A 24,989-nucleotide genomic window follows, 5' to 3' on the forward strand; every position below is an offset into this window, starting at 1 on the left:
TATTAGAGGTAACATCTCCAACTTAAGAATTCTTTTCATTAGTGGGCCCAGATAACATTTTGGTATTTCCTTTGGTGTGTTCATTATGTTAACAAAAACTGTATAAATGTACAGCATCTTTAAAACAGCCATGAAGTCCTGCTATAATAAATATATTCAGCTCTTATTTATCAAGCTGGTTCTAGTCATATTATATGAGCCAAAGTAAAGCCTTGTAGAGTCAGTTTTACTAATGATATCCCCTCATTCACCCTGAAGTATAGATTTAGAATTTAGAGATATTCTAATCCAGTTCACCAAGGCATGAAGAGTTCTCTGTTCCATCCACAGTTACTGCTTGGCTCCTGTGCTCACACACCGAGCAGTCCTGTTACCCAAGGTACTACTGTCCTTTGCATGGCAGAGCCAGGGCCAGGCCTAGGCCAGCCACCCTGATTCTAAGGCAGCTTCTGATCAATTATGTCATTTTCCTTTAGCATGTCTACAGAAGGAAATACTTAATCACTCTCTGCAACTGATCTGAAGCATCTTTCTATTAACCTTAACCCCTCTGCACCCTCAGAAAATACAGTGTGCCTTTTGTATTTTAATATTGATACCATGTAAATCTCTTTTAATTTGCAATAAAAATGGGAGCTCTTAAATACAGCTTTGCATTGATTTTTTTAGACCTACATAATTTCTTAGTTCTAATTGGAAATTATCTGAATTCTCAGTGAGTCAATTGTTTTTTCAGTTTATTCGTTTTGAGTAAACTTTGTCCATGAAGCTCTATTTCTAAATTTTTCTCCTGAGAAATAACTGAATTTTATTTTAATTGTTGCCGAGAAGTAACTGATAATATTGATATTTTGGCTTTAACACCCTTATTTAGTGTGGCATTGAGTGTTGCAATATTAATTTTTTACTAAGTACTTAAGTATGATTCTTTGGATTTTGTGGCTGAAATGATTGCATTTTGAAAGTACACTTAGAACTTGCTTTCTTAGGAATCAGTCTCACACTGTTAGTTTTAGGTTCCAGAGGAGTCCTAGACCTCCTTTTATTGATAAATAGAAGCTCTAAAAAAGCTAATGGAAATCTAACGAAGCAGCTGAGGTCAAATGCTATTTCATTGCTGGCTTTTATTTTACTAATTCTAATTACTAATTATTTCCTGGGATTTTCTTTTTAAACATGGTTTGTGAAGGTAAGGCTTATTCGTCATGAACACAAAACACTCCAAGAGCATATTTTGCTTGGGATATGTATTTATACAACAAATGTGATTGTTTCAGTTAATTCTGTTTCCTTTTATGATTAGTGCTTTGAGTATCTTGAGGGTAAGAAAAGGGTAGCCTGAAACACCTTGTATTCATTTTCATAAGGTATGTGTGAGAATTGCTTGTGGTAGTTCTATTTTTTAAAGATTCTTCTTAAAAAGAGTGTCTGTTGATGGGTGAATGGATTAAAAAAAGGTTGTGTGTGTGTGTGTGTTTGTGTGTGTAGATACACACACATACACGTACAATGAATATTATTCAGCCATAAAAAAGGAAAGAAATCCTGCCATTTGTGATAACATGGATGAACCTGGAGGGCGTTATGCTTAGTGAAATAAGTCAGGGAAAGGCAAATACTGTATGCTCTTACTTCTATTGGAATCTAAAAAAACCCTGAACTCATAGATACAGAGCATAGATTGGTGATTGGCAGGGGCGGGGGGTGTGGGTGAAATGGGTGAAGGTGGTCAAAGGGTACAAACTTCAATTACAAGATGAATACGTTATGAGGATCTAGTATATAGCATGGTGACTGTAGTTAACAATGCTTTATTAGATACTTGAAAGTTGCCAACAGAGTAGATCTTAAATGCTCTCACCACAGAGAGCAGAGTAGATCGTAAATGATTTAATCACAAAAGATAATTATGTGAGGTAATGGAAGTGTTAATGAACCTTATTGTGGTAATTATTTCTCAATGTATAGAAATAGCAAATCATCACATTGTAGAACTTAAACTTATACAATATGTCAATTATATTTCAATAAAGCTGGGAAAAAAAGAACACTATATCATAGAGATAAGTATCAATTATTTAAATTTTGGAAGCAAAGGCATGTCAGTGATTGTTTCATCCAGTCCCAGACCATAACTAAGTAAATAAGTTCATACATTAGAAGATTCTGTCAGCTTCAACTTGGGCTTGGTGGGTGAGAATGTACATAAGGCTGGAATCAATGTTCACAGACCAGCTGTCTTTTTATTTACCAATTGTAAAGCGTGGAAGTTGCTCCGGACCAAACTGCCCTGCTAGTTTTTAAGTAACTGGAGGCCAGAACTTTGTCTCGTTTTTCTCTATAACACCCCTAACACCTGGTATAGTGTTGGATCATTTCTGAACTTGCAGAGCCTTTATCTGTGACCTTGGTCTGTGACCTTCAGTGCTCTCACCATTTCCAGTTTTGGGTTAGTCCTCACTCTGTTTCATTTTGCTATTATTTCTTTACTTTAGCCACTTATGTCATCTAAAATAAGAAATATCAAGCTGTATTGCAGCTTTACCTGCATGTGTTAGAGGGAGAGATTAGTTACAAAGTTTGAATAACACCCTAACTTGGATTCTAGAATCCTAGCTCCCTGCTCACATTCAAATGAAGTGAAATGAAACAGTGAAATAATTCCCCACATACCTGTCTCTCCTGACATTCAGGTTGTATATCTCATAGTTCTAATTAAATATCATTGCTTTGTGCCTGTTTTCCCATTTCAGTACTGCTCAGATAAATAGATCTGTATGAAAGCTATGTTTGCGTTTATTAGAGTATTTTATTTTGAACTCTGTTTGTTTCCAACCCTCTTGTGATTATGTAATTCATTTTGGAACCATTTTTACTCCTTCATTATAGTAGCACTTTAGAGTGCATTCCAAACATTACCAAGTTCTGTTTTTAGGTGTTGAATGTCATTACTCTGATTCTAGAATGTATTTCTTGCTATTTTGAGTCTTAATTTGAATCTAATCACTTTTGACCTAAATTACTAGAGTTTTGTGTCTAATCTGTTTATGGATTTCCATTTTATAATGACTACAAGTTACTGCTAATTAAAAATATAATGTAATATTCTCACTGTAAAAATACAGAATTTGTATTGCTTTCGTTCAGGTTTTTTTTCCCTACCATTTTCTTTTTTATCCCTATTTTGAAAAATTGTTTTTGAGTCTGAGTATTTCTGTAAAATTCCTGAACTTACTTTAGGGCTTCACTTCTAATTGTGAAGGAGGATGTTAGTTAAATGTCTGGAAATGAACTGGTAACCTAAATACTTTTATTGTAAAAAATAATCTATGTGCTGAATACTCTGTGGAGTATTAAGAGGTAATATGCTAATAAATCACAGGAGGATTTTCTATACTATCTTCTAAAGAATTTATAAATGGAATTCTAAAGAATAAAATATAAGCAGGTTAAGAGGTTAAAGAGGAATATGGGTAAGATTTTCTCTTTAAAATTTAGGAATAATGTAGCTTTTTGGTGGTTGTTTCTTTGCAGGAAATCTGGATGTTTCTTTTGCGGTGGGGGTCACTGTGAGGTTTTGTTTTAGTGCCAAAATGGGAGTGAAAACTTCATGGGAAGATTGGTAATTTAACATATGGGAAGTCACGTCATACTCAGATTTATGACTCTGGCAAATCTTGAGTTGCCAGTCTTCTGTCCAGGGTAGCGTTAAGCCTGTGCTGTAGGTTTTCATTGTCAGTGTGAAAAAGTCCAAGTAAAGTATCATTTGTGCTATGCCTTACTAGGGAGCTTTTTTAATCACCATATGTAATTCTTGGGGGGCAGGGAGGGGTAGACACAGTAGCTCACATACCTATAATCTAAAATCTTAATTACAGGAAGATTTAAAAGCAACGTAGTGAGAAGGTTCGACTAGAGATGTATATCTAAGGCCTCTTCTCACCCTAAAATCCCTTGATTCTGTGTTGTTTTTTATTTCCATTTTGCCTTAATTAGTTTTCCTTAAGAATTGGGCAACTTCAAGAAATCTAACTTTATTCCTGTATTTCTTAACCTGGTCAGAGGTGATGAGTAACAGAAAAGTATAGGAATTGGAAGTGACATTGGTAATTATTGGCTGGATCAGTGTAGATTTTATGTGTTCCAGGAAACTTTCATTGTTTTTTAAAAAGTGACTTTAAAGGCCTTACTATAACTTTATCTATCTGATGTTCAGGAATCTGTGGCAATGCACATCATCCTCGGGATTTCTTTTTATTTCAATATATCCCTTTGCTCTTAATTTAGGAGAATTTGTTTAAATATTTTCATTGCAAAGTAATACAGTAAAATACACAGTTGTATATTATATTGTTGGGTGGATATTGCCGTGCTATGAAAAGGTAGATTTTGAAATGGAAAATTAAAATAAAACATCTTAAAGGTTAGAATTTTCGTTCTGTATAATGAAATACATGAACTAGGTAATTGCACACATTTATTATCTATTGAAGAGCATTTATTATACTCTGTAGAATAATAAAGTTGTACTATATATGTATAACAAACATAGCATTCTGTTTTGTTTTGTTTTTTCAAAATGGTTTTAAGAAATCAAAACCCAAACATGAAATAGGTTTTCACCTTGGCCACCTATCTATTCACTGTCTTTATTTTGCTTATTTGTTTTTTTTTTAAATGGACTAACAGATATGAGCACAGGCTATACCTTGATAATCATTTGGAATTAGCATCTTCTTTCCTCTTACAAAGAGTGGAATAAGCAATTGCAGTGATTAAAAATAAACATTTTGGTGCTGTTTGTTTATTTATTTTTGTTGCTTGATTATAAATAAGTGGCATCTATAGATTGAGTAGTGGTTGCCATTCATGCCGTCCAAGGCTGCACATAGCTATTTTTTGGCTTTTGAAAGAAAGTGAAGTGTTTTCTCTGCATGAATCATAATCACAAAGTTAAAATCTGGAAGTACCTGAGGTATTGGTCTTTAAAAAACCCAACCCCACAGTGTTGCTAAAGCTTATGAGCCAAAGAATCTATGTCATTTATTGGAACACATTTATCTGAACTCTTAATCTTTGGAATATACCTTAGTCTTTATTTTTTTTAATTAATTAATTTTATTTTTATTTATCTTTGGCTGCATTGGGTCTTAGTTGTACGCATGGGCTTTCTCTAGTTGAAGCGAATGGGGCCTTCTCTTCGTTGTGATGTGCAGGCTTCTCATTGCGGTGGCTTCTCTTGTTGGGGAGCACAGGCTCTAGGCGTGCGGGCTTCAGTAGTTGTGGCACTCGGGCTCAGTAGTTGTGGCTCACGGCCTCAGTAGTTGTGGCTCGCGGGCTCTAGAGCGTAAGCTCAGTAGTTGTGGCAAACGGGCTCAGTTGCTCTGCGGCATGTGGGATCTTCCCGGACCAGGGCTCGAACCCTTGTCCCCTGCATTGACAGGCAGATTCTTAACCACTGCGCCACCAGGGAAGCCCATATACCTTAGTCTTAACTCCCTACCCTTAAGGCTCAGGTAAAAATGATCAACTTCTTGGAAAGTTGGTAACTCATCTTTGGGAACGATGAGGTCCCAATCCGTATAACTCTATGTACTCTGGCTAATAATGGAGGAAGGTGGTCTAATAGGTAGAGTCTGACTCCTACTTTGCATTGAGGCTGGTCCTATAGATAGGGGCGTAACTGATACGAAGCAACCCTAACCGCACTCTGTTAAATCTGAAGGCAGTGCTTTCTCTTCTTTCTCTCTGACATGGGAATTCTCTTAGGGTAGAGATAATTAAAGAAAATGTATGTGGCTGAGGATTATGTCACCCTTACCGCATAATACAACCATTATATCTCCTCTCCAACTCCTCAAATGAAAACAGGGGTACTGATAATAGATGTTAGAATTGCCAGTCATTTGGCTCTTGGAAGTCTTGTGTTTTAAAAAAAGTAATAGTTTCATTTTAAAATGTTTGACCTACAGATTCAGAATAACTGCTGATTTAAATATAAACCAATATAAGTAGCAAGGATAGAATTTTTCTAGCTTCCATAAAATTTAGTACTGGCAAAGACTAAAGAATTCTTCATCTATCTCAGAAATTTCATTTTACAGATACTGAGCCAGGGGTTTGAGAGAGTAACTTCTTTGTCCAGGATCACCCCTCTATATGGTAAGAGAGCCCAGATTCATGGCAGTACTCGGGCCTCTCAGGCCTACACTCTTTTTTTTTTTTTACTCTTCTCAGTTACTTGTTTTTAGAGTGGAAAGAAGGCTGAACAACCGGCCTAATTCTGAGCAATGTATCTGAATGATTTTTGTTTGTTTACATTGAAAATAAAGTCAGCACTAATAGTGTAATATGGAATGATTAGTGTTATTGGGTGGTTGAGTAGAGCAGTGTCCTTACTCTTTCATATTGACTCTAGTTTCTGCCTGGAGGACCTTTCCCAGAGCTGGATAATCCCCTGAATCTAGTTTCCCAATTGACAACCGAGTTGGCATTTTTCTTTAACAAGGAGCTCTGAATTGGCTTTGTAGATCAGAGCCATTGATGTTTAGATCTGATTGGCTGTGGCCTTGAGCGGTCGTGGTGGCACGCCTGCTCCCTGTGATGTGTTTTATGCTGTGTTTTTTTTTTGTTTTTTTTTTTTATTCCATGGGATACTGTCAAGACCAGGTGGTGAGAGGCTGTCAGTCTGAAAGGCTGACTTTGATCCTCAGACACAGTAAAACTAGTAGAAAAAGAAAGGCTGTATTCTTGTTGAATGCCATGGCTGTGTGTAGCCAAGTGGTTGCTTGTGCCAATTCTTCTCTCCAGTGAGGTGTCCCTGGAAGCCACTAGCCAGACCACACTCTCCCATTTGAGGTGACGCATTTGAGTTCAGAATTACCTTTTCCCTCCTGAGGAGGCAGATTTTCCTGAACAGCTGCAGACTTAAACCTTGGCTCACAAAGGCCAGGGTGGTAATAATTATTTTACTTTAAGCAAACAGAACAGCGCATTTGAGGATATCAATTATCCTGACAGCATAGCTATGATGTGGAGGCCTTTCTGTTAGGGAACTGCTTACAGGCTAAAAAAGTCCCAAATCTTTTTTTTTTTTTTTTCTGTTCATTCTTCTCCCTTTTGCTCAAAAGACGCAATCCCTCCCTACCCCACTTTGGTAATGGAGAGAGAGAAAGAGAAATCTACATAGCTTTTTGTAAGTGGAACTATATTCATAAATAGCTTCTTGATTGAGAACAAATGCCTCATTAATCTTAAGTGCTTCAACCAGAGAGCACAAGTCAAGTCAGGAAGAATAATGACTGACATTATGGGGAGCATAGCATACTGCACTGCACACCAGGATGTGCATGCCCGGAGGTCACTGGGCTAAAAGGCACATCTCCTTAGCAATGAGGAAAGAGATCCCTAGGAAGCGTGGAGGGGGAAAAAAAAGTGCAGTGCAGGCGTTTCTCACGAACGGCAAAAACTAGTCCAGTGGCAGGATGAAGAAGTCATGTACTTTGTTATTTGCTATCGAAGGTCATGCTGGGAAGAAAGAATAAACCGGCTGGGTTTTTATTTGAAAGCCAAATGTTGTACAGTTTTAACAAAGTAAGATGTATGTTCAGTTTCAAGTACTTTGCTTAGGATCCTGGAAATACTATTATGTAAATGCCGTGAAGTTCCATGTAGATTACCTCTGATCAGTCTTAAATTATAGAGGTGCTTCTCCTTGCTATCGAGCATATGCCTGGCTTGCTGTCAGATAGGTGCTCTGCAAACCTCAAAGTAAATTTTATACTGCTGTAAGGAATGACATTAGAAAGATAAATGGTTGGGGGGATGTAATTTGAAACAGAGAGTATGATTTCCTCTTCTGTTATCGTCCTTTCATACATATGGCTGTATGATAGTATTTAAATTGTTAAAATGTAGTGAGAACATCTCCCCCCCATCCCTGCCGCCGGCATGTCTACATCCTAAACCCTGGAACCTGTATGTTATGTTGCATGAAAAGGGAATTATGGTAGCAGATAGCATGAAGGTTGCTGATCAGCTGGCTTTACAAATAGGGATATTATTCTGTTTACCTGGGTGCATTCAGTGCAATCAGAAGGGTCCTTAAATGAGGAAGAGGGGGGCAGAAAAGGTCAGAGTAACGTGATGTGAGAAGTGCTTGGCCTGCTGTTGCTGGCTTTGAAGATGGAGGAGGAGGGCCTAGGACCAAGGCACGTGGGCTCCCCTAAAAGCTGCAGAGGGCAAAGAAATAGATTCTCCCTGAGAGCCTCCAGAAGAGAGTGACCTGCTGACACCTTGATTTTAGCCCAGTGAGACCCATTTTGGAATTCTGATCTACTGAACTGTACATACTTATGTTGTTTTAAGCCACTGTATTTGAGGTAATTTGTTGTTGCAGTAACAGAGAACTAAAGGGTGTACAGTAGAAAGACAGCCTTTTGAAAGGGTAATTAGTTTTCACTCTTAACCATTCGGCATTCCACTAGGTATGTTGTATTTTCAGTGCCATCTTTCATTTTCAGGCATCTCTTTCTCTGACTGCCTTCTGTCTGTCTAGCCCACACCCTCTGGTTCTGGGACTCCAGCAATCCTTTCACCTCACTGTGATGTATGATTCAGTAATGCTCCCAACTTTTCAGTCTCTCCCTCCCCTCATGTCCTTACTTCTGTTTAAGCTGCTATATTTCCTTGCACATAGCTCCCTTGCCACTCTCTGACTTTGTTACTCTTCCTTGGTATAACTCAACCCTGGTAAATCCAACTATCTATCTACTCTGTACCTGCACCTCTGTAGCTGAGTATGGCTGTGGAGAAACACCCCATATGCAGATTGCTCTTGCTTTCAGTTTGTAACTGGAGGTTGGTCCTCAACGGTGTGGGTAATTCATGTTGCATTCCCATCACTCATTCACTCTACTACTCTCCTGATTGACTGTTTCATATCTTCTTTCTCCTCAAGCTTCCCCATCTTCTCCATCCTCACCCTCACCTCATGAAGTGTCTTCATATTCATGGAGAAATGGGAAGACACCAATAGAGATCTTAATGTTTCTACCTGCTTCATATCTATAATATCTCTTCTCCTAAGGCCATCCGCTCTCTTATACACAGGATCATAGTTACAGTAATTCATCCCTTTCTCGCCCACATCCCTTCTCCAGATGATTCTCATTATCATCCACACACTGTTATTTTTTCCATCTTCAAGTAAACCAAAAAACCCTCTCCTGATCTTTCTTCCCACTAGCTCCCACTCTATTTCTCCACGCCCCTATATATATAGTAAAATTCCTGAAAAGGCTTATCTTTATTCACTCTCTCCGACCCTTCTCCCCCACTTCTCTCTTAAATTTATTCCAGTCATAGGCTTTGCCCCACTTTTTCTTAGAAACTTCTGTTGATCACTGTCTCCTGTTTGAAGCAGTCCTCACTTGGCTTCCAGGATCCTGCACTCTCCTGCTTCTCCTCTCACTCCCCAGAGTTCAAAATGTGGGCCTCTTTTCTACACTAACCCATTTGGTAACCTCATCCCATCTCATAGCTTTAATGGTTGTAAACAGCATCTAGGCATTGATGGCTTGGGCATTTCTGGTCCAGCTCAGTCTCACCCTTGTGGCCAACTTTATGATAGCATCTCCTCTAGCATGTCCAATAGCTCAAATTCACCCTGTCCTGAACTGAATTCTAGATATTCTGCAGGCTTCCGTATCTCCAGGCCTTCCAGTTGCTGAGGCCAAGAACTTTAAAGTTAGATTTGATGCTTTCTTTTTCTCATACCTCATATCTGTCTGACAGCAGATCCTGTCTTGTCTAGTTTTAAAATGAATCTAGTATCCTGTCCACTTCTTAGTCACCTCGGCTGACATAATCCAGACTAATCTGCTCATTACCTCTTTCCTGGATATGGTAGTAACCTGCTAACTTCTCTTCACCCTTGAACCTTTGTTGTCTGTCAACACAGCAATTGGGATGGTCTGATTAAAATATAAATCAGGTTATATGTCCTTGGTGCATTCAAACCTTACAGTGGCTTCAGGCCATCGACTTTTTTTTCATGGCTTATGAAACCTTACCAGATATTCTTTCTCTTACTTTCTGATAACCTTTCCTATCAGAAAAGGCCAGGATCTGCTGCCATCACCTTTCCCTAGAGAACTCCATGGCCCACTCTCAAGTGCTTAACATCCTTTACCTTAAATAATCTACTGATTTAGTTTGTCTTCTCTCCTAGCCAGAGTGTGTCTTTGTCATTCATTGCTGTTGCCCAGTGCCTAGGACACAATATTGGTGATTCACCAATATCTGTTGAATGAATATATATTTTCACTTATAACACAAATTAGGTGTGAGCATCTAAATTAGGGAACTCACTTGCTGGTATAAAATTTATTGGACCCTGTGAAATTTCCATTCAGAGGATTACTGTAGGAAACTTGTCATTCAATTTCCTAATCACTCAGAATTCTTGTCAGCCCCATCCTAACATGAGATTCCATCCTCTCTTCAACCCTGATAACTGAGCCCCATCTCCAGAAATTGTTCTTCCGTGTTTTGTTGATCAGCACTTTGTAAGCTAGTTTTCCATTAATGTGATTAATTAGTCTTTGTTTTCCCAGCTCAGACAGCCCTATTTTATGGTTTTGCATTTCTGTAATGAACACGTCAGATAAATAAGGCTGTGGGGAGGTACTTCAATCTTGTAATTTTTCTATAGCACTGAAAATTGGCTTTAGTGTCATTTATGGATATGTCAGCTAAAATGAGAGCTCCTTACAAGGCAGCTTGAGAATGTTGGTATTGACATTTCTTTAATTGATGTTTTATAGAAGAGCCATTGGAACATGATTTCCCTCTAGGACAAATAACAAACAACTGTGATAGCCATATTCTAACAATGCCTTTCTCACCATTGTTGTTAACGTTGTGTCAGCACTTTGATTATAAACACTCTTTTTCAGTTTAATAACTGAGCTGTAAAGAAATCATTGTGTTGTAAATTGGTATACTAGCTGTTCATCTCAGCGGAGACGTTTAATGAAACCAAATTTTAAAAGTAACTTGGTATTATTAAAAGGGGATTTTGTGACTGGTATTAGGTGAGGGAAAGGGACCTAAGTAGGAAAGGTACAATGTCCAGAATATCTCAATTTATACTTTTTCATTCAGCTTTTAGCTGGCCTGGGGGTGGGTTACACAATAGAATGGCTCTTTAGATGCTGTCCTTGGGAGCCAGGAATAACAGCTGCTCATAGAGTAGTCATTTTGTAACAGGCGTTTCAGCATTTTTTTGTTTTGTTTTAGGAAACATTAGTTGACTAGCAATATATCTAAATCTGTATAATAGTGAGTCATCTTACACTGGGTGTTATTGTTTCTAGAAGAGGCATGCTCATAAACATAAGGTAGAAAAAGCCTGGCAATGAGTGTTCACTGTGGAATTTTATTTATTTGTTTTGTTCTGCAAGGCTGAACAATTTTGGTATCTCCTCAGGTTAGGTTGGAAAGAAGTTTCCATACACTGAAAGACTAGTAGAAATCACAGATGCCCATTTAAAATTTTCATTTAAGTAAAAAAAAATTTAGGAAAAAAAGATAAACCTCCATGATTACATTAATTTTAAATTACACATATTTGATGGAAGAAGGTTTTTTTTGAATTTTATTTTATTTATTTTTTAATACAGCAGGTTCTAATTAGTCATCCATTTTATACATATTAGTGTATATATGTCAATCCCAATCTCCCAATTCAGGCCCCCCCTGCCACGCCACTTTCCCCCCTTGGTGTCCATACGTTTGTTCTCTATATCCGTGTCTCTGTTTCTGCCCTGCAAACCGGTTCATCCTAACCATTTTTCTAGGTTCCACATATATGTGTTAATATACGATATTTGTTTTTCTCTTTGTGTCATACAGAGACTGTCATACAGAGTGAAGTAAGTCAGAAAGAGAAAAACAAATATCGTATATTAACGCATATATGTGGAACCTATAAAAATGGTACAGATGGAAGATAATTTCTTTGTGTGTCTGTGAGTTTTCTTTTTTTAATGTAAGAGTAATAAGTATTGTTAGGAAGGTCTCCCATTCCCAACATTCTCAGATTCTCAAATCTCATTTTTCTTTACAGAAAACTACTCATACTATTTAGTTAATCAGCCTTTCAGATCTTTTCTGTGCCTAAACTAATGCTATATTTTGTTGTTCTTGGGAGACCCAAATGGTGTCACAGATTATTCAAACATGCCTTAGTGTTTTCACTTAATATTTCATTGTGTAATTCTTAGTAATTCAGTAATTTTTGGATTTACCATATCTTTTTCATCACTATTTTAAATTTCAAACCTGAATCTAATTTAAAAATTCAGACATTACAAATAAAATAAGTAACTGACAATTCCAGTTCCTCCCAGAGGTAACTGTTTTCTCTCTTATGAACAGAAATGAAATGATAGTCATTGTATATTCCTACTTCTGCATAGATGTAAATGTTTAGCTAAGATAGATTCTAAGAAGGTGAATTGCTTGTTGTAATTTATGTACATTTAAAATTTTGATTGATAATGCTGAATTCCTCTCCACAGCCATCATAACAACTCACATACCCCCAGACTATAGATATTCTGATTTAAAAATCTGAAGTTAACACTCATTATTTCATTTTCTTTATTCTTGAAATTATGTTTTTTTCATGTATTTATTGGCAATGAAGAGTCTTGGAATCTTCTGCCTATTTTTCAAAAGTGTGGCTTTTTAAAAATTATTTTTTGGATAACAATCTTTGTTTTTTATTGTAAATTTTTAATCTTATTTTATATTAATTTATATAGTATTTTATCCTTTAGAATTAAAAAATTTTAATGTAGTCAAACTTTATTAATGTCTACATGTCTTTTGTTTTTTAAATGTTATATTAAGAAGTCATATTTATCCTAAATTCATCAATATATTTGCCTAAAATTTCTTTGAATATTTCTGTAGTTCTGCTTTGTTTTTGAGTTTAGGTCTGTAAATCAATTGGAATTTATTTTTGTGAATCAGAAATACATACACACACATTCAATTGAATTCATTTTTGAATAGTTTGTGGTATTAATTTTTGGTTATTTATCCAGCTCTAACTTTCTGTTTTCTAATTTTCTCTTCAACCAAGAGTAGTCTGCCTTTTAACATATCACTAAGTTTTTAATTTCAGGTTATTTTGTTTTGGTTATAGAATTTTTATATTGTTTTTAAAAATCTGATCTGTTATTTATTTATAGTCTCTCACTTACATTCCTAATACCCATATTTAATTTTTAAACATGTTAAAATGCTTATTTTACATCTTCTGTCTGAGCTCAATGTGCATCTAATTCTATTGTCTTTTTTTTTTCCTGCTTATGTAACCATATTTTCTTGGATGTTTTTTGAGTTTTTATTGTGAGCTTATATTCCTTCGAACTTAATATTTGGGAATTTCTTGAGGGCTTTGTTATAGGTGGTTGCTGAAAATTACAATTTTCATTTTTATATTATCAAAATCCACCTTCCAATAATATCATCCTACTTCATGAACAGTGTAGGAACCTTACAACGGTATAATTTGATTAACTTGCCTTCTGTTTGTGGTCTTATCTTACATTTTACTTCTGCATAGACTCCACTCCATAGTATTGTTATTTTTGTGTGAAACAATCAAGTTTTTAAATGAAACTTGTATAGTCTCTCTGTCTCTCTCTCTTGCTCTCTTTGTTTGTGTGTGCGTATTTGAAGATACTAAAGCTTTATTTTATATTTACCCGTTTTAGGTGCTCTTCATTCTTTCCTGCCACTTCATGGTTCAGGCTGGTGTCATTGTCCTTCATTCTGAAGATTTTTTTTAGTGGTTTTTATAATGTAGATTCATTCTCATAAATTTTTGTCTCTATGAGATTATTTTTATCTTATCTTCATTTTCAAAGGATATTTTCCTTGGAAATAGAATTTCAGGTTGCCAGCTTTTTTCTTTCAGTGTTTTATGGATATTGTTCCATTGCCATTTTCCTCCAGTGTTTCTGGTTATGTCTTCTAGCCTGAGCTAGACTGGGTGGTTGATGCCACTGCTGGGAAACTGGCTTGGGAAGAAGACATGAGCTCAGTGTTGCACGTGTATTTGAGATGCCTGTGGAGCTGTCAGTGAGACATCTCAGGAGACAGATGTTTGCGTCAGTGGCCTTTTGGGAATCAGGGTAGTAGATCCAATGCCTGGCAAACAGGTGTGGAGAGAGGAGTGAATAGGCCCTGCTACAGAAATTACAGTGTTTAAGGAGCATGAAAGAGATGCCTGTAAAGGAAGCTGAGTATCAACTAGAGATGGAAAAGGACGATGAGGAGAGTGGCGGGTCATGGAAACCACAGGGAGAAACTGTTTCAGGCACAGTTGACAACGTTGAATGCTGCTAAGAGGTCAGGCGAACCAAGGACTTGAAATATCCATTACATTTGGTGACATGGAGGTCGCTTGTGACCCTAGAAAGAACAAGTTTCATGTTGTGGCAGGCGGGAGTCTTCTCAACTCCACTTAACACCTTGAGTCTACAGATTCCACTTTAAAGGCTGTTTCCTTCTGTTATATTTGGCTCTGCAGCACGTGTACCTGTTCATGATCCTAATCAGGTGCATGGAAGCAGCTTCCATGCAGCTTTGCTATATTTCGTTCTGCTAACTCATCCCTTTAGGCTTCTTCTCACTACTAGTTTCATTAATCAGACATCTAATTCTCTCAGTGTCTGCGCTTCTCACGGTCCACAGCTCTCCTTTCTTGCATTCCCACTTCCGTATTAACATCTTTTTATGTTAGTTTCAGTGAAAACATTTGACCTCTGTTTTGTTTTCATTTTCATCCTCTCTCTGTAGCAAGTGTGTTAAATTACTGAAAAAAATAAAATCAGTAACATTTTATGAAATTGTTATTGAATAATTTGGATATTATTGAATAATGTGAATTATTGGATTTCTCATTTTCAATATTTGGATTATGAAATTTTCCTTTCATTGTGTGTTTCATCAAAACCAGTTCTTTCAAAGGCCGCTGGAATATGGCTTTGCAATAGAGAATGTTCTCCATCAAATTATCTTCTTGAGCTGGGTTTATCATGGATTCAAATGGATATACACAGGGCAGCTTTTGCTACTCTGAACCTTTAATAATCACCAGGGAAATTTCAAATAGATGTACAGAGACTTTCCAGACAAGTAAAACCATTGAACATTTCTAGTCTTTTTGCCTTTTTTGCTGCCTGTTAAGAGTTCTACAGCTATGTTGATCCTCCTCAGTGGTTTTGGTGTTGTTCTCAGAAAAAGAAAAGCTGTGGAGTATGACACCCCATTATTAATAGTAGGTAAGTTAGAGGGATTCCCTGTAAAGCTGAGCAAAGCTGTCAAAATCAGTTAAGGGAGATCACGTTAAAGAACAGATAAAGAAATTTTATATAGACAGCTTGGAAGAAAAAAAAAACCCACAAAATAACCTGTAACTATTGAAAAGAAACCTCAGACTATTAGTGCAGTAAATTGGGAGGACAAGCTTGAGGTTGCAAATAAAAAATTTACTTAGGTATTTAATTAAAAATTCTAGGTCAACAAAAGGCATTGCATTACTTTCTGGCCCTGTTTTCTCGTGGACTTTTTCATAAAATTGTAATGAGAAATGATAAGGTATGTTTGTAGTAAAGGGAGTCATCTTGGAATGAAAAGTCTGTGCCAATCTAAGACACATAGAAGTGCCAAAAATGTAAACTTATGTGGGGAAGATAAAGGAAAACATTTTATGGCACTGTTTTCTGGGGCTGGAAAGCCTGGGTTTATCAGAGCAATTTTTCCAACACTATTTGCCCATAGAGAGACCCAAGAGATAGTTTTTTGAAGAGTGTCTTTTAAAAAGAGCTTCCTTCTTATCCACGTATCAGAATGAAGCCTGCCAATACCGTTTTTTAGCCATCCTGTATACGGGAGTGGATTCCCAGAACTCAAGGGAACCGAGTTGTATGTGTATTTCTCTGTTCTAGAGTTTTGGTACCTATCTCTCCACCTACCAGTTTCTCTGTGTCACAGCTTTCCCCCAGCGATGGCAATTGAACATGATACTAGGATAATGATGGTTTCCCCTAGGAGATACATACACGGAGAACACTTTTGGGTGTCCCCTCACTTTCCTACCTCTCTTTTCCTCTCCCTTCTTGAACTGTTTAGAGATAGTCCTTCATGAAGTTCCTGATAATTTTAATTTTAAAATAAAAAATTAGCATTTACGGGGATATTTTGATAAACAGTACTGACTTTTATTACATGGCTCTAAAAATTGTGTGGTGTTTTTTCTGCCCTAGGAGTGCTGTCTCTGCAATTTGAGAGGGGGTGCTCTTAAGGAAACTAAGAACAATAAGTAAGTAGTACGTTAATTATGTTGAATTTCATCGTTTCCTTCTCTCTCTTGAGTGTTGAACCTCTGAGTGACAGTGTGCTTTGCCTCTCATTGTTGTACACGTTGTTCCACAGCTTTTGCTGTTTAGGTCTGAGGTGGGGATTCTGTGCATGTCTCCAGAAACCATTACTGACAGCACATTCACCTCTGCTGGGCAAAGGTGTTCTAAGTCAGCTTCTGTTCTGTGTCTTTGACATCATGAGGAATCCTTGACATCATGAGGAATAACCCCTCTTTCACTAACAGAGTTTGAATAGAGCCCATATCCTCTAGGTGCCTTTGGAATCCTTGTGTTTAATATGATGAATGCTTTCATTGTAATAAAAACAGAATATGCCTGAAAACAGTGAAATCTGTTATCTTCAGGTAAATAAAATCAATTATAATCATACTATACTATTAGAATAAGACCATTTACTTTTAACACCAGCAAATTAACAAGAAAGTGTGTATTCTAAAATAGAAACACAGGGAGAAAAGATTGATTTTGCAATTTAGAGGGGACAGTTGGAGAATATGAAGAGAGTCATAAGTGAACATAAAAGAAAGTCTTGTTTCTATGGTTGTTGAAATATATTTTTGTGTGAATTTTATTTTTATGACCCGATTTAAATATTTAAAATGGGGCCAAAGCAAATTATAGGTTCCTATGGAAATAGAAACATGTAGAAAAGTTTAGATATAGGTTGTATTATGGTATTTGAGAGCCAGATCCAGCCCCAAGATATGTTTTATTTGACTGACACACCACTTTATGAATTTAATTTAAAAGTTGAGAGATTTTATATAAAAATCCAGATGTTCATCTTTACTTAATAAATGATTGTGTATCTCTATATGACAATAACAAGCTAGGATGAGAACTTGGCCTAAATGGGGCAGGCGCTCCTCGGGTTACCGTGATTTACCAGTATGTGTGTATTTGGTTACATCTTGCCTGGCCCCATGGGCACTGGAGTTGGTACCCTTGGAGTAATGTCCTGTCATGTTATGATGGAGTTGGCATAATTATGTGCATGTGCATGTTTCTGATTGTTTATAAGGAAGAGTGAAGGTACTTATTCCTACATTGATAAAGTTTAGTCTAAGAAGCTGTATATTTGCTTAATTTTGGATGTTCATCTCTCACAGTCTTAGTTAATGTCATTGGCACTATGCTAAAAACCATTGACTAGTTCTAGGATGTTACACGGGTTATGCAGACTGCGAGATGACTTAGGCAGTTCCTGTAAAGACAGAGGTGACAAGAACTTCTCTTCCTTCCTTTGGGCAGGACACAAAGAAGTAGTGTTTGCTATAGAAGTATAGTATTTATCTAGATACGAAAGAATGCCCTGATGGGGTTGACACTCACCCTCTGTCCCTGTGGTCTTTAAAGGCAGGATGGAGTCTTATATTTAGAGTGAAATAATATGCTTTGACTTAAAAATAGTTTGACAAATTTGATAATTCTTTCAAAATCTCTTTAAACCTCAAGAGTCTCTATATTTATTTGAGGCATAAGATTTATGAGAGACTTAATAGTGTTAGTGAGGACGTTGTCATTTTTCGGGAGTAATTCAGAATTTGAAGGGAGATATTCTAGGTTTTTAGTAGGAAACAAGGGAACAAGCTAAATTTCATTTTTCCTTATCTGTTGGTTCCTTTGTTTATAGTAGGATTGCAATAAGAAACAATTTAATTAAAGACTTAATCAGTATTAATTCTGTTAGAAAACTTTTGCTATTAGTTCTAGTTTGCTTCATGATACTCGTATTATGTAAAAAAGATTATGTGGTATACCCAGTTTATACCTTTTATTAATTGAACAAATCTTTTGCCACATACTAATTATAATTAGCTTAAGTATATTAAGCACCTCTATATTTCAGTATCAAATGAAATAGCAAACCTACATTTCAGTATTTTGCAGGTCACGTGTAGAACAATATAATGATAGGATTCTTTGGTTTTCACCTAGTTCTTCATGTCACAGTGTTGGGCAGGTATGGTACTGAATCTATCCAGGTATCATCCAGTAGGTTTTAAATTCAAAGAGTCTGTGATGGATATAGGCTTTGGGCTTTCTTTCTCGTCTGTGTGTTTCCCATCCGAGAGAATTGCCATCCTCTGGTTGAAGTATGGGATACATAAGTTTAGGGAACGGTTGTTTACATTTATGTCTCCTTTCCTGTAGGTGGGCCCATGTCATGTGCGCCGTTGCGGTCCCAGAAGTCCGATTCACTAATGTTCCAGAAAGGACACAGATAGATGTAGGCAGAATACCTTTACAGAGGTTAAAATTGGTGAGTGGCAAAGCTTCTTTTTTTTTTCCCCTCATAAATTAGTGTTAATTTCAAGTTCCGAATATTTCTATTTATGCACGCACTCCAAGGTAATTTTTTTCTTAGCTTCGTTGTTTCATTCTACCTTTTTTTTCCCTTTAGCCTAAATTTACTTATCTGTACACACTCTTTTCCTGTTATATTTTAAGTATGCCTATAACTTTCCTCAGCTTCTGTTTTCAGTGAGGGAAAGGAATACTGCATTTCCTGGATTAATGTGAATTTTCAAATTATAGGCTATCCAGTGAAGTTTGTTAGAACTGACCCGAGCTATCCAACTATGTCTTATTTGAATTGCTTAGTTTTTCTCTCTCTTGCCTCTTTTTGGTTGGCCTTGACTTGGCAAAACGCATCTAACCTATTTCGTCATCTCTTCACCAAGAAGAGACTTGCAGAGAAATGCAAAAACTTTAATTATTCCCAAGGGATTTTCCCACGGATAGAGACAAATCATTTAATTTGCCAAACTCTCTGGCTGGTTATTTTCCATTGTTTCTCTTTGTTAAGAGAGTATTTTTTTTCATTGAAAACTTAGGCCTTTAACATCCTCAACATTGATGTAACCTTGGAGTTCTGTTAAATTGTGAGCCAACAGGTCATTAGCTTAGGCCCTTATTATATTTCACCATTAATGAGAATTTTCCCTAAAGTTAAATTGCCTGACCTTAAAATACTGAAGCCTGTCTTACAAGTGGACTTAATACCCTACAGTTTCTTCAGTCCTTGTTACGTCTAACGTGGGGTCTTTCCACTATTTCAGAGGCTGAGCTGTAACTCTCTATCCGAGTGTTACTTGCTTTGTTATTAGTCGTCTCTCCCCCACTGGGGAGCTGGGTGTTTTGTCTCTGGACTTCTGTCTCAGGAACTTAGAATCTATTCTGCTCTCTTTCAGTGAACACTGTTATTTTCCACTATAGCTCCATCAGGAATTTCACATAGCTAGAAAATACGTGGCTCTTTATGGGCCTGATGACTGCTGTTGGCAGATATGAGTGGTGGGATCAAGGATGCTCAGGCTGGGGTAACGGAAGTTTTGTGAATGAGATGGAAATGACTGGGCCATTTAAATGCCCCCTAAAGCTCATAGTGACTATCAGAAGAGAGTAAGGTTGTTCAGCTCATGGACTTCCGTAGGAAAAAGTTTGAAATCTTATATCTTGTTCACCAGTTTAAAAAGGAAAACAAACACTGACACGAGAGAGAGGCAGAAGTCATCTTCCATGACTCTTCAGACTGCTGTTTCTATTTGCTTTCAAGAAATCTCATGTTTAGCCTTTATATTGCCCTTTCTTTCATTTTACTGTGCTGTTACTTTGTTTATAAGTGCATTCTGAGTGCAAAAACCGTAACACCCAAAAGGGTGAAAAGTTGTGTAAAAAATTGGTGCAGAAAGAAGAAAAAAGAATGAATACAATAAACCTTATATCACATTACATTTTATGCGCAAACTGCTTTTCAACTATTGCTGTTTACTTATATAGACTTGTTTTCATTATTCAATTGATACATATTCTATCTGTGAATATTGTTTGGGCCTTTATGATTGGAACAAAATGCATTAGTTTTTTCCATTAAAACTAATAAAAATATTTTTCATTGGGGAAAAAAAACCCACCAAAAAGAAACAAAAACATTTGCCAGAATTAGGACTGTAGGGCAGGTTATAAAGAAAAATGTTGAGTTCATGACACACCTCCAACATTTAATGCTTAGTGTGACAAATACTAACAAATGTCTTACATTTTAATATTTTTCTGATTTACAAGTAATATATATTTGCAAAAATTCAAACACGACATTTAACAAACACCTTTGGTTCTCTCTTCTGAAAGATGATTTCTGTTATCAGTTGAACGCCCCTTGGGATAGTGGTCATTGCTCTTGATGCTTCCCTTTAAGGACCTATGTGCTGGCTTCTCTTCTCCACGAAGGCTTCCTTAGTGATCTGCCGTCACTCACACCAGTCTCAAAGGGGTTTTAAGGGAGCAGCAGGGAGGGGCAGCATGGATCATTTCCGTGCCAGTCAGCAAATTGTATTTGCTGTATTTCAGAAATCTGAAATCTGATGGTTGCATCCGAAAGTGGTAAAAGGTTGCCATCTTGATTGTGTATGTTACATATTCTTTATAGAAGGTTTTCCGTCCTTAAACAATTGGACGGAAAACCTTCTATAAAAGAATGTGTCTTGACTGAATTTCAGATCACCTAAACTCTATTTCAAATGACAATGGAGAGCTCTTTATTGGCATACAGATATTCATGACACATATTTGAGTGAAAACAGCAGGCTGTAGATCAGATTTTTTTTCTGTTTTTAATATAATTTTATACGCATGGCGAGTTTTTTGGAATGATGTTTATCAGAATGCTCAAAGTGGTTATCTTAAGTGGGAAAATACAAGGGGAAACTTCATTTTGGGAGGGTAAAAAAAAAAATCACTCAAAAATACTGTGATAGTTTGAAAGGGGACAATGGCCAGAAAGAAGCGTGGGTGACTTTTTCACCAGAAATCCTCAGGAAAGCACCATGACTCTCTTACATCTCCTGTAGTATGGCGTCTGTGCCCCAGCCTTGCTCACTGTCTCTTGGTGATCAGACTCAGGCTGGCTTTGAATAACAGAATTTATAAATGATCACTTGTGTGTGGGGTGGGTGGAATGCACCTTTCCAGGAAATAGGATGCTCTGCCCTGAACATATAATCAAGTGTTCCTAGCATCAGCATTCTTTTGAAGTTTAATTAAGCTAATAAGTGCACATCCAGCTAGAAGTCAGAGCAGTAGTTTTGTGGTATTTCATCCAGGCCAACCTAAGTCTAGATGGATTATTTTACTATGTCTGTTTAGTGGATGTATGTGTGTCTCCTAGTGTCAGTTTCAGTCTTTTTTCTGGAGCTGTAGCCAACTCTTTTCTGGATGCTAGGTTGTTCACCCACCTTCTTATTTACACAGATATGGGGGGGGGGATATAAGAATTAGATGTCAGTGTCAATGTATTTCACCAAACAGTTATTAGCTTACCCCACCAAATACTTAGTGTACATTTTTGAGTAAGACATTGTTCCTGTCTTCTAGCGTGTTACAGTCTAGACTGGGCTTTCTCAACTTTGGCCCTCTTGACCTTTTAGACAAGTTAATTGTTTGTTGTGGGTGACTCTCATGTGTATCATAGATTCCAGCATCCCTGACCAAACAGGCGATACCAAAAGGTATAAATTTCTAGTTATAAGATAAGCACTAGGGCTGTAATGACAGCGTCATGACTATAGCTGAGACTGCTGTGGGATATGTAGGAAAGTTCCCAAGAGAGTAAATCCTATGAGTTCTCATCAGAAGGGTAACTTTTTTTCCTTTTTTTATTTCTTTTTGTTGTATCTATATGAGAAGATGGATGTTAGCTGGACATACAATGGTAATCATTTCACAGTATGTGTAAATCAAACCATCATGCTCTGTGCCTTAAACTTATACAGTGATGCATGTCAATTATTTCTCAATAAAACTGGGAAAAAGTAGCCAATGCCAGATATCCCTTGGGGGGTGAAATCACCCCCATTTGAGAACCCACTGGTCTACAGGGAAGACATAAACATAAGGAGAAAATGTTCATTTTTGTCATTTTCAGAAAGAGAATATCTTGGTTGAAAGAAGTAAGTTAGAGACTGAGAGAATGGAAGTTCTTAATTGCTTTAGAAAACATTCCTAGGGATTTTTTTTTTGGCAAATTGTTTGAATTTCTTATTTGTGAATGAAGCAATAAAATTTGGCAACCTATGTGTATATTTGCTACTGTACAGTTATTAATTTTATACTCTGATTTAGTATTTTAACATTACCTGTTTTTATAGAAATTGAACAACCTTGATTACTAATCAAGCATCATAAACATTTACAGTTCTGTAATGTGTGTGTATGTACATATGTGCTTACTGAGTAAATATTCATGAAATGAATAAAAGGCATCAAATTGTTACTTATTACTTGTGCTTCTGGCTTAAAATTATTGTGGCTGGAGGGTTTGATCAGACAATACCAAATCACTTTTTTTTTTTTTTTTTTAAGGCAAAACCCTTTAAAGGTCACAGTGGTAAATTCATGCACATCTCTGTGCGTGCAGCTTTAAAGCAAGGCATTAGTTACCTTATCTGCATCACGGGGGACAATGTGATTAGGCCATAGAGCCTAGCAGTGATTTGGAGAGCCTCTGAACAGCCATGCAGCCCTTGCCCTGTTGTCTGAGAGTTCTGATCTTGGAACCTCTGGTCGGTTGGGGATTGAAAACGGGAGTGACCTGACTGAAGCAGTAGCAAGGGAAGTCTGAGCCTCTCTCCAGTGCCCACCAGGTGGTGCTGCTGTACCAGTTTCTCATCCAGTTGCCCTTAAATCACCTCCTTTAGCAAGTGCCTAATCGGAGCCTGGCGCCAATGGTAGAGGGTGTATGTGTGTGAGATGTGATGCATACTGGGTTGCTCTAGCCCAAGGGATGACAGCAGAGCAGAAAGTGCTGCTTGCTGCTGTGCATTCAAAGTGCTGAATTCCAGAGGGCAGGTTTTTTAGTTCGGGTTTTGATTTAGCCATATAAAAGAGTTGCTTTCCCTTGGGGCAAGTTAGTGTTTTTCTGTATAAGTAATAAGCAACACTAGTAAAAGCTAGTAAGTGCAAGAGTCTTAAAGAACAGCTTATGGCAAACATGAGTTTAAAATGTCTTCTGAAGTATGAAAGCTGTATATAAGAAATGCTTATTATTATTAGCGGTCTTTCTAGAATATGGAATACTGGAGTTGATACAGAGGTATTTGAATATTTTGGTAATATTGTTGTTAGCCTTTTATTTATTCATAGGTTCAACTTGCAGCTTTTGAAATACTCCTCTGTGCAATTATTTGTGTAGGAAGATTTTTGTAGAGCATGTAAGAAAGGATTTGTTTGCCTTAGCAGATTTTTCCTCTTATAATGACCATTGAAAAAAAGAGACAGCAAATGGAAAACAACTCTTTCAGTGCTCTTCAATATTGATCCTAAAATAGTGTGTGCTTTGTGAAGAACCTTTATCTCATCCAGCCACCTTGTTTGCTATTACCATAGGTGTGGCCTCTACTCATAGATAATTAAATGGACATCAGTGATGGCACTGGAGTTATTTTCAAGACATTGTCTTTTATTTTATTTATGTGGCTGTTAATTTAAAATACTTTAATAAAATTCATTATTTTTAAACTAAACAAAATACTGCAAAAATATATTTGGCTATAGTGGTATTTATCCAATTAGTTTGTTCTTTTCTTTCTTTAACAATATTTTGCTTTTGTGTAGAATAATTATCTCAGGGGTTAACAAAGTAATTTCTGCTCCATCTTAAAAATGCTAGAGGTTGCTATCTAAAAGCACCAGGTAGACTTCCTTGGTGGCGCAGTGGTTAAGAATCTACCTGCCAATGCAGGGGACGTGGGTTCGAGCCCTGGTCCGGGAAGATCCCACATGCCGCGGAGCAGCTAAGCCCACAAGCCACAACTGAGCCCGTGTGCCACAACTACTGAATCCCGCACGCCTAGAGCCCCTGCTGTGCAACAAGAGAAGCCACCACAACGAGAAGCCTGCGCACCACAATGAAGAGTAGCCCCCGCTCGCCGCAACTAGAGAAAGCCTGCACACAACAATGAAGACCCAACACAGCCAAAAAATAAATTAATTAATTAAAAAAATGAAAGCACCAGGTTATTAAGCAGAACCATCCTTTAACAGGAAGGAAATGGCTGAAAGTTACCTGAATAGGCTATGTATCCAAAGCCATGTTCAAAAGGGAGAACCATTTTCTCTGTCAGTTTAAGCGTTCTTCTGATTATTAATGCAGGTTCTAGATTACCTAGTATTTTTCTTACCTACTCATTTAGAATGAATTTCTTTGCTTCTGAATGACTTTTCAGTTTGCGAAAAATTATACTTGTGGCGAACCCTGTCATCCCCAGTCCCTTCCCCATGTCCTCTGGTACTTTCTCCGCTCATCCAGAGAACATCAGAGCTTTGGCACCTGGTAGGAAAAAGAATGAGGAGGATGCCGGGGACATCTCCTACTCTGCACTTGAGTGGTGTGCTCAGGGATAGCCAGTTTGTTTGAAATCACAGATTATTGGTATGCCTGAGGACAAAAAGAAAAAATTGCCCCCATGCGGTATAGATTTTAAAATGTACTCAGTCATTTCCTTTTCTTATTTCTTTCTGTCTTGT

The 24,989-nt window shown here is 37.1% G+C and overlaps 1 protein-coding gene across 4 annotated transcripts in view; it reads left to right on the forward strand.

Annotated features, from left to right (window-relative positions):
• Positions 1–24,989, forward strand: part of KDM4C (lysine demethylase 4C) — a 400,008-nt gene that overhangs the window by 246,952 nt on the left and 128,067 nt on the right. For 2 of the 4 annotated variants that reach the window (XM_060155068.1, XM_060155067.1), the window contains exons 16-17: positions 16,347–16,402; positions 18,618–18,726. In XM_060155068.1, the coding sequence (XP_060011051.1) occupies positions 16,347–16,402; positions 18,618–18,726 (165 nt within the window). Of the gene's footprint in view, positions 1–330; positions 380–16,346; positions 16,407–18,617; positions 18,727–24,989 lie in introns of those variants that run through there. The other 2 variants (XR_009541598.1, XM_060155069.1) reach the window with 2 other exon arrangements.

This window comes from Lagenorhynchus albirostris, chromosome 7 (genome assembly GCF_949774975.1).
Source record: "Lagenorhynchus albirostris chromosome 7, mLagAlb1.1, whole genome shotgun sequence".
Lineage (NCBI taxonomy): Eukaryota > Metazoa > Chordata > Mammalia > Artiodactyla > Delphinidae > Lagenorhynchus > Lagenorhynchus albirostris.